Here is a 14,524-nt window from a genome sequence, read left to right as displayed (position 1 = left end):
TGTATGGCTAACAGCTAAGAAAACTAGTTGCCTCATTTATTTATAAATGACTAGGCAACCATTCTTCCTATCACTGCTTTATTACTTTTTATAGTACTACTTTTCTTTCCTTTTATTTTTTGTGCTGGTCCTGGGACTTGAACTCAGGGCCTGGGTGCTTTTTTGAGAAAGATTAGCTCTACCACTTGAGCCATAGCTCCATTTCTGACTTTTTGATTGGTAATTGGAGGTAAGAGTCTCATAAACCTTTCTGCCCCAGCTGGCTTCAAAATTACTATCCTCAGATCTCAGTCTCCAGAGTAGCTAGGATTATAGGAACCACCAGCCCTACTTAGCATTTTTCACATACTATATGTTAATTATTATAGTATATGTTATTTAATTTCTCATCAGAAATTAAATTCTAAAAAAAAAAAGAAAGATTTTATCTGGTTCACAGCTGTATCATCAGTACCCACCTTAATGCTTAGAAAACAGTAAGCACTTAATAAATGCCTGTTAAATGAAAGAACAAGCATTAAGCCACAGCTAAATATCTGAAATATATTTTATATATTTAATAAATATATAATTTAAAGCAGAATTCTGGAGAAATGAACAAAATACCAAAAAATGTTATATAAGTGATCATGAGCCACCTTTTTTTTTTTTTTGGTTGGTATAGGGCTTGAACTCTGGGCCTAGGTGCTGTCCCTCAGCTCTTCAGCTCAAGGCAAGTGCTCTATTACTTGAGCCACTGCACCACTTCTGGTTTTCTGGCGGTTTGTTGGAGGTAAGAGGTTCACAGACTTTCCTGCCTGGGCTGGCTTTGAACTGTGATCCTCAGATCTCAGCCTCCTAAGTAGCTAGGATTACAGGCGTGAGTCACCAGCACTCAGCAATGAACTACCTCTTTAGTGATCTTTACAAAAGATCACCAGTGATCCATATTTAACTTATTAGTTTCTAGACTCCATCCTTGCCCCTTTCTCTTGTTCTGATATTACTTTTAGTACAGAATGAGGTCAGTCTATTCAAAGTTATTACTGTCAAGCAAGAGGCTGTTCTGCGAGGTAAAATTACAGACTGTACCTAAACAGAACAATATTAATTCAAGTAAATATTCATATGAAGCTGAATATATTCCACAAAGTTCAAACAGGCCATGTCAGTCTAAAAGAATCTCTGGTTGATAGAGCCAAGTATGGTGGCACATTTCTAAAATCCTAGTATTCTGGAGGTAGAGACAGGAGAATAGCAAGTTCAGGTCACTCAGGTGAGTTCAAGACCAGACTGAGCTACAAGGCAAAACCTTGTCTCAAAACAGAACAACAAAAAAGGGGGAAGGGGAGGGCGGGAGGAAGGACAGAGGGAGGCAGGGAGGCCAGCTGAAAGGACATCTCTAGTTTGCAGAATTAATTGAAGGCATTACTTCGGAGCAGGGCAGCCTTTCTGTGTCTCTTCCTCCATTTCTCTAGCAGTCAGAAATCATAATTATCAGAAGTCTGCGGAAAAGCAATCACTGACAAAGGAAAAGGCCCATAATTAATTCACTAATATATAGCACTTCTCATCCAAGTTTTATAACAAGTTATTCCTCTTTCCAAACCAAGCACAGAATACTAAGTTGGAGAGAAATACAAAAGATCTTACTACCCTAAATGAAATCTCTGTCACTTATAAATCCAATCATAAAAACTAATCCTTCTTCATTACAGCACTATGAGTATCATAATAAAAGCTATTCCTGAGTCCACAGATACTATATAGATGCTTCTTGTGAATATGATAGATTTTTGAAAGAAAAAAAAAGCTGCAAGATGGGCACCAGTGACTCGGAGTTATAATCCTAGCTATTAAGGAAGCTGAGACCTGGAAGATCACTTTGAAGCCAGCTAAGAGGGAAAAAAAATCTGAGAGACTCCATCTCCAATTAATCAGCACTCGCCCCCCCACCACTGACCAAAGCATTTCTTTAAAAGAAAGTGAGTAGTCTTAATATGTTGTTATAATTTGTCATAATAGTATAGCTGCATCATTGATAAATTTATAATTAATAAATTTTAGCTCCCAAAGAATAAAATTTTCCTTCACTAAATACACGTATTTATATATCTTGCCATCTTAGTTATTTTCCCATCATAAAAGTTTCGTATATTGGTGATAATAGTGACTTTTTGTAAACACAAAAGTACCACTAGAGGCCACCAAATACTTCATTTTTTAAAAAATACACAGCTGCAAGTTATTCTGGCTTGCTTAAAGGTATGTTAGATTAGGCCAAAATATAAGAAAGTATCCATGCAGAGTAATATCCATAACTGTGCATCCATATCCATACCCATAACTATATTAATCTTCAAAGAACAACACAAACTCAAACAAAAGAATGTTAGCGTATTTCATGCATCAAATAGGATGAGTAGATCAGCAAAAAGCTTCATTAGACAAAGAATGGGGAAAGAGGGACTATAAAAAAGTATCACCTGGCCAGTATGAGCCAGTAGATAATACCTGTAGTATTAGCTGCTCAGAAGGCTGAGATATAAGGATCATGATTCAAAGCCAGCTCAGGCAGAAAGACTCTTACCTCCTGTAAGACTCTCCAATTAGCTACTCAAAAACCGGAAGTAGAGCTGTGGTTCAAAGTGGTAGTGTCCCTAGCCTTGAACAGAAAGAGGCTTAGGGACAGTTCGCAGTCCTGAGTTCAAGCTCCACAACCACACACACACAAAAAAAAGTATTGCTTTATGCTGAGTGCAGATGATTTATGCCTGTAATCCTAGCTACTCAGAAAGATGAGATCTGAGGCTCACAATTCAAAGCCAGCATGGGTAAGACAGTCCTTGAGACTTTATCTCCAATTACCCATCCAAAAACTGGAAATAGAGCTGTGGTTCAAGTAGTAGAGTGCTAGCCTTGAGCATAAAAGCTCAAGAACAGTGGTCAGGCCCTGAGTTCAAGGCCCAGGACCAGAATGCACCCCCCCATATTACACACACACACACACACACACACACACACACACACACACACACACACACACACACACACACACACACACACACACACACACACACACACAATGTATATATATATAAATAAATGCATATCACTTTACATAGCTTTGAAATAATCATGTGATCTAGGGAGCTGATATTCTAAGTTGATGTTACATCTTATAAACAAAGTATATGTCTATATGTAGCTATACATGTACATATACACATATACAAATATTTAGATACATTAAACTGTCAGAGGTGAGAAACAAGACACAGCACCCAGTGACCTACTTCCTCCAATCTGCTCTACCTCTGACACCTTTCACCATCTCCCTACAGTAATGCTTCCTCTAGAACCCTTGAGTTTCCTGCCCTGTGGGTTTTATTACTTTAATGAAACTACAATCTGGAAGATAAAAGTACCATTTTCACTGGACACCAGTGACTCACACCTATAATCATTCTAGCTACTTAGGGGGCTGAAATCTGAGAATGGTGGTTTGAAGCAGCCATGGCAAGAAAGTCTGTGAGACTCTTATCTCCAATAAACTACTCAGAAAAAGCTGCAAGTGGCACTGTGGCTCAAGTGGTAGAGCGCTAGCCTTGTGAAAAAGAAGCTCAAGGACAGCACCAGGCTCAAAGTTCAAAAACCAGTTATAGAGGGCGTGTGCACTCACACGCACACGCACACTCTAATTCTGTCATGCAATGTTACTACCTTTCTCATTCTCCTGTCATATTAAGAAAATTCTCTTATGTTCTTTTGACTCAATCCTCAGACCAAACAGTATTTCTATCTCGGTTGGATGCACAGCTGCTGCCCCATCTATTATGTTTAACATATTCTAAACAGCTTAAACAATTAAAGCATTACATGGAACTTGTAGTTACTTCTCTGCTCTCAAATAGCATCCCATATTCAAGATACTTCTTAGTTACATCTATCTGCAGAACACAAAATATGGGGTTTTTTTCCTCTTCTTCCCATACTAAAAGACAATCAAATCAGTAGAATGTAATTTAACTAATTTCTTAAGAACTTCAAATTCAGAAATTCTGACTGTTTATTCTTTTTCATGCCACAAGATAATCACGGTACTTTGGTCTTCTAAGAAGATTAGTTAGACTATAAATGACTCAGTGAAGGCATTCTGAATTATAGTATAAAAAGATTCACTTTTGAGACAGGGTACCTTAAAAAGGAACTGGTGCCAAAGAAATACTATTGTTGATGTTCGACACCTAGCCAATAAAAACATTTTTTCTCATAATCATGAATAGATTGTTAACTATAGAATACCTCTGGAAAACAATTCTTTAATTTTCTTTGAAATACTATTACTAAAATTAACTTTCAATTTTATTTATATGACTGTCTGTGGTTTCTGTGTATGCCTAAAAAGCACAAGAAAAAGACAAAAATATCCCAGAACTAGAAAAGCAGTCATTATGTTTGGTTTCACTTATTTTCATATTTTTATTTTTAAAATCATTCCAAATAAAAGTTCACCATTTCTAAATAAAAGAAAAAGAATATAACTTCTTTACGTAAAAATGTAAAGAATTCAGTATCCTCTAAATTACATTTGAGATTCAATTTATTAGTGGATGAATGCTTAAAGTTATTTTCTACAAGTTGTATAGTTTAGTTTTCAAATTAAACTTTAATTATGTTGATTTAACCAATCAGAATGATTTGACCAATCTGTCTTTCATTTAGAATTTATCTATATCAAATAGGTAGTACCTGAGAAGAAGAGATGGCAACAGAAAGTAATTTCGATATAGTATGCTCTGAACCTCTATTTGTTTCTAAATACACTTAGGTAGGTAAAGTTGGTCTCCATTCAATAATACAGTGCTATGATTTGGATATAATGTAGGTATCCCCCAAAAGTTTGTTGCCAAGAAAACTTGGACTGGGAAGTGGGAGATCATTGTTCACTAGAGGCATGTAGGACTCTCCTTGGTAGTTCTCCTGAGGGCTGTTATAAAAGGAACAATTCTGGAATATCCCATTTTTTATGACCCTTGTATAAGCTGTTATCACCTGCTTGCTTCTGCATACATTCTCACCCCTGCTATCTGTGTTGCCAGATTATGCAGCCAATTTCCATTTTTCTATGCCACAGAACCTGTAAAATATGCCACAATATTACAAACATATGAGCTTATAAATAAACCTTCTTCTTGTGAAGTAGCCGGTGTCAAGTATTTCATTATAGTCATGTAAAGCTGACTAATATAAGCAGCATTCTTTCAACATTTTTTTAACCTCAGGTCTTCCAAATTACAGAATTCTATTTTCAGATCCTGTATTTATACTAAAATATAAATGCTAACATAGCTTAAAATGTCATTTCTAGAATACTCTCACATCCTTACTGAAACTAAGAGTTAAAGACCTGGGTTTGAATACTAGCTCTGTTGCATCCTGGCTGTCAGACTTGGTAAAATTATTTAAATTTGCTAAGCCTCAGTTTATTTACTTGTAAATTAATGCATGATTACCAATTATTAAGTTACTATCATGTAAATAATGATAGTCTATCCATGCTATACAACTGTTTAGGTATTAATTTAATGTTATACACTAAAAGTAATTGTCTTTTTTTTTTTTTTTTTTTTTTGGTTGGTTATGGGGCCTGAATTCTGGGCCTGGGTGCTATTCCTCAGCTCTTCAGCTCAAGACTAGCGCTCTAACACTTGAGCCACAATGCCACTTCTGACTTTTTCTGCTTATGTGGTGCTAAGGAATCGAACCCAGGGCCTCATGCATGCAAAGCAAGCACTCTACCACTGAGCCACCTTCCCAGCCCGCATAATTCTATATTGGAAAGAAAATGACTTTGCCTGTATACACAAAAAAAGTCACTAATGCACAATAGGGACTGGGCCAAATTAGATCACATTTCATTATATCTGTCTTTGTTTTTGACACAATAGGAGGATACTACAGTTATCTAAATTATTGCTGTTTATATGCAGAATAATAACAAATCCCTAATACATGAAGGGCAATAAATAGGGGCTGGGAAGGTGGCTCAGTGGTAGAGCGCTTGCCTTGCATGCCTGAGGCCCTGGGTTCGATTCCTCAGCACCACATAAACAAAAAAGAAAAAAGCTGGAAGTGGCGCTGTGGCTCAAGTGGTAGAGCGCTAGCCTTGAACTGAAGAGCTGAGGGACAATGCCCAGGCCAGAGTTCAGGCCCCACGACCGGACCCAAAAAAAAAACCACACACACACAAAAAAAAGAAAGGCAATAAATAATTTTGAGGCCACAAACATTAGCAGTAATTTATTCTGTTGTAATGAACTTTGATATATAATAAATTTATTTTGTGTTTGATGAAGCATAATATATACTAAAGAATCAGAACTATTAGCAATTAGGAAAAAAAGTTTAAAAATTTACAACATAATCTAACATCTTAAATATTCTTTAAGTATTAATATACCCCATAAAACTTTGAAATAGTATGCTAAAAACCTGTCATGATATCATCTAAGAAAGCCTTAAGTAAAAAAAGTCTGTCTACCTCTGACACCCACATTTCACTAACCCAGCAGGACATTAACTCCACCTGTACAGGCACTAACAGCAATTGAACATAGCAGTTTTATCACATAGAGAAAAATATATTTTTTTCTAAGTAGTAAAATCAATGTTTATTTCTTCCTTGCTACTGAAAAATATCAGAAGCATCTATTCCCTTGGTTTTCAAAACATAAAAAGTATCCTTTTTAATTCAGCTATGATGAATCCATGGTCTCACTTTGCTTCCATAATGACTGCTGTTCTAGAAAGCTATGAAAGTGAATCACTTTTCATACTGTCAAACTGATATCATTTCTAAACCTCCACAATTCACTGTGGGAAGTAGAAACTTACAGAAAAGTAGAATCAGTTCACTAGCACCCAATTTTCCACTTTCAGTCATCACTAAAAAGGATGTACTATCAGAGTTTCAAAGCTTTTATAGTAACCTTTTATGGTCAGGCCAATTACTTGTATGTGAAGGCATGTGAGGGAGAAAAGAAAGGAATGCAAGGGTCTCTCTAAACAGCCATTTCCTTTAGATCCTTATAGTCCTCCTTTTTTAATGCCAAAATTCAAGATTTACCCTCTCTGTGAGCCTATAAACTCACAACCCTTTTTAGGTGGTTGCAATATAAGAAATAAAACTAAGTACTCAGCAATGTATCTTTCATCCTAGTAAAGTACAATGAGTCATCAATGAAGATGAAGAAATTTACAATTTTCAACATTTTATTCCCAACAGACATTTCTGATACATGCTAACAAGAGAATAAACAATTCTTCCTCTGAGTGAGATACTGAGAGATACTGAGATACTTCAACAACAACAAGTGATAATAAATAACCGTCTACCTCATTTATAGAACATTTGTTTTATAGAAGGTATGGTATTATGTGTTTTAGGTGTATCTTTTCCCATTTTATCTGTATAATACTCTGTGAGATTAGTACTTTATGGATAAAGGTTCTGATGAGCAAATACATTAAGTAACTTGTCAAAAGTCATATCATATGGCTGCCTAGGATTTCATCCCAGGCAGCCTACTTCAGAGCTTGAATTTTTTTTCCCAGTACTGAACTTTGAACTCAGAGCTTCTACCACTTGAGCCACATTCCCAGCACTTTTCTGCTCTGGTTATTTCCCAAGTAATGTTGCCCTTTTGCCTAGATAAGAAGTCTGAACCTCAATTCTATTTTTGTATAATTGAAATAATAGGTACATACCACCACAACCAGCTTTTACTCATTGAGATGAGGGTCTCATAAAATTGTTGCCTAGGCTAGCCTTGAGCCATGATCCCCCAATCTCTATTTTCCAAGTAGCTAGGATTATGGATGTGAGCCACTGTGTACATCCTCAGAGTCTGCACTCTAACTGTCATATTATGCCATGCGATTTTCTCAACAAGAACTATTTGGAAGAAAACTGTTCATACATATATCTTAACCTAAACATGATATAAAAATGTCCCCTTTCCCTTCTTCCTTCCCTCTCTGTCTCTTTCTCTCCCTTTCTCCCTCACTCATACATAGCCAACACACATTCCTCTTTGTCACTTCTTTCTCTTTCTCTATGATGTTTAAAGAACCAAACTCTAAAGTCATATTTGGAAATCTTTAGTGACCATCTTTCTAATTCTCTTTTTTACCACCCTCCATGAGTCTGCCATGGTATTAAGATAAACAGAATGGCCAGGCCATTATAAACTACATCCAATCACTAAATACCCATGGACTGACTAACAAAAAAGGAAACTTGCAAACTCTGTAGTTAACAAGGAAAGAATTCAGATTTGTGATTTCAAGACCAACTCAAACCATAACTGATAGCCATTAAAGGAACATTTAGTTTCTTGTCTGTGTTATTGCTTTGTTTTCGCTATACAAAAAGCTGGGAATTTTCAGAGAAAATACAGTATTTGCTTAGTAATATGTAAACTATTTAGGCTAAGATTTTTACTAAATAATCAGAGTTTTTAATGTTTCTGAGTATATAAATATGAATTTTACCTTCAGTGGGAAAAATAAGAGTACAGAACAGGTATACCAGAATCAACAGATTTAGTGATATAAGAGAGGAACAAATTATTTCTAGGAGTATGTTTCAGGAATTTCATCAAATTATTTAACAGGAAACATAAAGTAATGCAAATAGAAATACAATATTTTAGAAAGAAAAATATCATCATCAAAACATAATACTCATTTACCAATTCAATTCCCTGTGGAAAAGGTGTATCATCCCAGTCCTTCTGTGGAAATCTCTGGATTATTTTTCCCAGACCTTCTCCTGGCCCTGTTAATAAAATGAAAATTAATCAGTTTTAAGTTACTAAGATATCTAAATATCCTTATACTAATATTCACTTCAAAATAAATATTTAAGTGAGGTGATATACAAACATTACCTAAGATTATAAAGGAAACAGAATTCCTCTGGTGGGTACATAACAATTAATATAGTCAAGTTGTTTGTTTGAATGTATGAAAATAGAACAATGAAACTTGCTGAAATTTATTTTAAGAAAGGGAAATGGAATAAGAAAGTGAGATTGGGATCCTTTGTAACATATGTATAGAAAGGTATTAATAAGCCCCCAAAACTGTACACATAATTTATACTAATAAAAAAAGCATTCCTCCAAAATAATACTGAAGTCGTAGGCAATCCCTATCCTGTAGCCTGACAAATAGAATGAGGAAATGAAATCTAAACTCTAGCTACCTATCACACAGTGGAAATAAATTGCTCTCTGTGCTTCAAAAAGAAAGTAAAATCAGTATCTCAAGCTGAATTTTAAGAGTTGTTCTATGGACTCAATAATAATCTTAAATGACAAATAAAATGGCACTATTAGCACTAAGTTTCAGTTTTGGGTTATAAATACTGTGATGGGTTAAATACACATTTTTTAAGATGGCCCACCTGAGGCCTTACATTATCTAGGTAAAGTTTCTCAACATTGGTATTACTGACATTTTTGAGCTGGGTAATTCTTTCTTATATGTTAGGTGAAAAAGAATAAGATCTTATACTTTGCAATATGTTTAGCAGCACCCCCTAGCCTTCACTCCCTAGATGTCAGTAGCTCTTACCACCCAACACCAACACTGTGTTATTACAACCAAGAATGTCTCCAGATCTTGCTAAGTATTCCCTGGGCTAAAAACCACACACACACACACACACACACACACACACACTGTATATATATGAATATATATATGAATATATATATATTATATATATATGAATATATATATGTATATATATATATGAATATATATATATGAATATATATGAATATATATGTATATATATATATATATATATCACTGTTATAAGATGGATCAACTTATAGTTGTTGAACTTTAGGAATATTCAAATATTTGTATCAACTAAGGGAAGAAAATATATGTTGGATCAAAGTTGCTTTTTACTATCATTGGGGGAGCAGTACTGAACATTAAACCCTACACCTCTATCTAATATGCTAAGCAAATACTCTACCACTATCCCCATGTCCCCAGCCCCTGCTTTTTGCTATCCTTCTGGGTGCAATCATTAGAATGCCAGAGAGATAAGAAAGTACATTTATATATTCATACATACATACTAGTTTGTTTTATTTATTTCCAATTTAAGAGATGAAAAGGGTTTATTTGGAAGAAGCATAACTTTCAAAAGTTTCCCAGAAGCACATACCTAATTTCATAATGATATATAGTATTTTAATAACTTAATAGCTGAATTTGAAATACTTAAGAACACTTCTACATACAAATCAAAATATGATTAATGGGCTGTGAGGCTTTCTGTTACACTAAATGTTATTTGAAAATGGAACTCACAAAAGTTAGAAAAGACAAAAATCAAAATGGCATCTTAAAATCTTTTTTAAAAAAATCAAAATAGTAAAATAATGTTTCACCATAAATAAAATGTACAAAGAAGTTGATGTGGTGATACATTCCTATAATCCCAGCACTTAAGAGGCTAAGACAGGAGAACATTGCCCCATTTGTTAGGAAATGGAAAGACTTGGAAAAAATTCTATTAAGTGAAGTAAGCCAGGCCCAAAGAAACATAGGTCCCATGGTTTCCCTTATTTGCAATAACTAGTATATGTCTGAGACAAGCAGAAAAGGTCAGATAAGTTGATGTTAGGGAAATGAACCCCAAGATATGTATTCAAATGTTTTTTTCTTTCAGGCGATTCTTTCTAACACATTTATAAGATTATTTCATTGTTGCTTTGTATGTCCCTCCCCCACAGTATAACCTCTGCTTTCACTGTATTTGATGTTGGTATAATTTGTGGAGGGGAAGGGAAAAAACAAATTGTTTAAATAGGATACAGGTGGACCCACTGCAACAATGAGATGTACAAGTCATTATGTCGAAAATGAACTTTACAACTTTGGGGGGGGGGGTAAGTCTAGGGGGGGATGGGAAGGGATGGGAAGGGGAAACAAAGGAGGAGGCTACAATGCTTGATAAGAAATGTGCTCATTATATTGCCCATGTAATTGTAACTCCTCTGTACAGTATTTTCACAATAAAAAAAAAAGAGGCTAAGACAGGAGAATTTTGAGTTTGAGGTAAAGAGTGACTATTTCAAAATAAAAAAACAAAAACAGGTCTTGGAGTATGGCTCAAGTAGTAGAGCTATCAAGAACCAGACCATGAGTTCAAAGTCTAGTACCACTGAAAAAGTAGAAAGCATTCTAATAGTTTGGTTTTTAAAATACTGAACACATAAATAAGTTATTGTGTGGTAACAACTTTTGAGGAGGTTACAGATGTACCCTACAAAAAGCAAACAAACATTTGCTGATTCTTCTTTGATTTTATGTATTATTCTAAATGTTTAAACTTACTTCTCAAGTTTACATATATTTTTATTATTATCTTTATGAGCAGTACTGGTTGCATTTGAGAATACTGAGATGATGATGTTAAACACTGAAGAACAAACTACAATATGGAAAAACTGTTCTAGAACCAGATTCTTCTTCATGCCCACCTAGTAAGTGAGGGAGTGTTGATCCAATCAGGTGTAGAAGCATCTCCTGTTTGTACTCCATATTAAATGGAAGCAGAATGACTGAATGACAGAATGCCTGAGGGAGACATTTCTCAACAACAAAATAATATCTACTACCCTGTACACAGCTTAACCGGAAAAGCAAAGTAGATCAAAGTAGATCAAGCTCTTTCAAATTAATAGTCTGGACACAATTATATAGAAAGAAGATTTAGTCAGAAAAATTTACAAGAAAAGTAGGGAACACATATGAAAACTTTGCCCAAATATCTGAAGAGATGTTACATCAAAGAAGATATAGTAGGAAAGACCCAAGTACAAAGATGAGATATTTCCAAGTTTAAGCCCCACAACCAGCACCAAACAACAATAACTGTGTGTATGTGTGTGTGTGTGTGTGTGTGTGTGTGTGTGTGTGTAATATTTATAAAGAACTCTAGAAACAACAAAAACGCAGTGATAATTCAATAGGGAAAGAATCTTTTCAATTAATGGTGCTAAAACAAGGACAGCTATTTGCAAAAAAGAATGAAATTCAATATTCAACTTAAATAACATGCCAACTAAAAATAGCCCCCCTACTAAAAAACCTAAACCTATAAAACTTTTTTTTAGCATTTTTATTTGCCTACATTCGTTACACAGGAATTTCTTTCCACAAGTTTACAATATATTCCAGTCAAGCTTACCTCCTCTATTACTCTCCCTTCCCAAAACAATTTCAACATAAATATATAAAACTTGTTTTAAAAAATACTTTTATAAGCCAGGCACTGGTGGCTCAGGCCTATAATCCTAGCTACTCAGGAAGCTGAGATCTAGAGGATCACAGTTCAAAGCCAGTCTAGGCAGAAAAGTTCATGTCACTCTTATCTACAATGAACCCACCAGAAAACTGGAAGAGGTACTGTGGCTCAAAGTGGTAGAGCACTAGCCTTGAGCAAAAAGAGCTCAGGTACAGTACTTAAGCTCTGAGTTCAAGCCCATGACTGACAAAAACAAAAACAAAAAACTTTGTAGGGGCTGGGAAGGTGGCTCAGTGGTAGAGTGCTTGCCTTGCATGCCTGAGGTCCTGGGTTCGATTCCTTAGCACCACATAAGCAAAAAGAAAAAAGCCAGAAGTGGCGCTGTGGCTCAAGTAGTAGAGCGCTAGCCTTGAGCTGAAGAGCTGAGGGATAGCGCCCAGGCCCAGAGTTCAGGCCCCATGACCGGAACCAAAAAAAAAAAAACAAAAAAACTTTGCAATCTTTAATTACACAATAAATTTTAAAGTAATGACTCAAAAAGCATAATCCATAAAAAGAAAAAAGTGTGTGTGTGTGTGTGTGTGTGTGTGTGGTGTGTGTGTGTGTGTGTGTGTGTGTACACACCAGTACTGCGGATGGAGATCTGGGTGCTATCCTATAGCTTTTTTGTTTTTGTACTTTTTCTTTTTTGCTGGTCCTTGAGCTTGAACTCTGGGCCTAAGTGCTTTCCCTAATCTCCTTTTGTTCAAACCTACCACTCTACCACTTGAACTACAACTCTACTTCTGGCTTTTTCTGTGACTAATTGGAGATAAAGAGTCTCACAGACTTTCCTGCCCAGGCTGGCTTTGAACCACAGTCCTCAAATCTCAGCCTACTGAGTAGAGCTAGGATTACAGGCTTGAGCCACTGGTGTCCAGCAAAAAGAAAAATTTTTGAAAAACGAAGTAATTTTTAGGTGCTAGAGGCGTGGTTCAGGTCATCAGAGCACCAGCCAATGAGCATAAGCTAGTGTCAGATAAGGAATTTGAGTCCCGTTTTGGACAAAAAAAAAATACTGATTGACTGCAATACTGGGCTTGAATACAGGGCCTAGTGCTATTCCATTACTTAAGCCCTTTTTACTTTAGATGTTTTTCACATAGGGTCTCAAACTTTTGCCCTAGTCAGCCTCAGACTGTACTCCTCATACTTCTAATGTCTAAGTAGCTGGGATTACAAGTAGGCACCACTCTGCTCAGATAATCTTCCAATTTCTACAGGACAGTCCTTTGAATATTTAAATAAGATCTCATTTCCAACAAAAATCTTATTTCCTGCCTCCTCATCCTTTGCTCATTTCTAGTCCTTATTTCAAACTATACAGTGAAGCAATGATTTACACAGAATTCCCACTGTATTAAATATTCAAGTAATATCAAAATGATTTTTTTTTTGTCGGCCGTGGGGCTTGAACTCTGGACCTGAGCGCTGTCCTTCAGCTCTTCAGCTTAAGGCGAGCACTCTACCACTTGAGCCACAATACCACTTCCTCAAAATGATTTAAAGTTTACAAAAGGTGGGCATTAATGGATCGATCATGCCTGTAATCCTAGCTTCTCAGGAAGCTGAGATCTGAGGATCACAGTTTGAAGTCAACCAAAGCAGGAAAAGTCTGTGGACTCTCCAATTAACTACCACATAAAGCTGGAAGTGGAGCTGTGACTCAGGTGGCAAGAGTGCTAGCCTTGAGCACAAACAGACAAAATGTTCAGGGACAGCTCCCAGGCCCAGAATTGGAGCCTCAGGACTAGCATATAAAAGAATATGGTCTCAGGATCTAGACTATTTACTTGTTGACCCGTTTCCAGTATTTACTTGCTATTACTTGACTCTGAGGAAACTGTATTACCTCTCTTATGCTTCATTTTTCCTTCTCAACATGTGAAATGCGATGTTATTATCTACTTCTTAGAATTGTATTATGTAAATATATGTTAACTTGTATTTAAATGTGTGTTAATGAGTGTGTATCAATCTGTCCTACTTGAGAAAAATAATTTGGAATGCTTGATTCACTGTAACAGCATGGTTTTTATATTGAGTTTTTTGGTGACCATAAGCCTTTTTTAGATTTATTACAATTTCTTTTGAATAAAACATAATTTTTTTTAACAAAACCACATTTGAAGCTAGTGTAAGTGGCTCATGCCTATATTTCTATAT

The 14,524-nt window shown here is 35.7% G+C and overlaps 1 protein-coding gene across 3 annotated transcripts in view; it reads right to left on the bottom strand.

The window, feature by feature from the left end:
- Positions 1 to 14,524, bottom strand: part of Sbf2 (SET binding factor 2) — a 306,050-nt gene that overhangs the window by 240,971 nt on the left and 50,555 nt on the right. For all 3 annotated transcript variants that reach the window (XM_042691358.1, XM_042691360.1, XM_042691359.1), the window contains exon 2: positions 8,736 to 8,821. In XM_042691358.1, coding sequence (XP_042547292.1) covers positions 8,736 to 8,821 — 86 coding nt within the window. The remainder of the gene's footprint in view (positions 1 to 8,735; positions 8,822 to 14,524) is intronic.

The sequence above is a fragment of the Dipodomys spectabilis genome, unplaced genomic scaffold, assembly GCF_019054845.1.
Source record: "Dipodomys spectabilis isolate Male_0828 unplaced genomic scaffold, ASM1905484v1 ptg000145l, whole genome shotgun sequence".
NCBI lineage: Eukaryota > Metazoa > Chordata > Mammalia > Rodentia > Heteromyidae > Dipodomys > Dipodomys spectabilis.
This window is presented reverse-complemented; position numbering and strand designations above follow the sequence as displayed.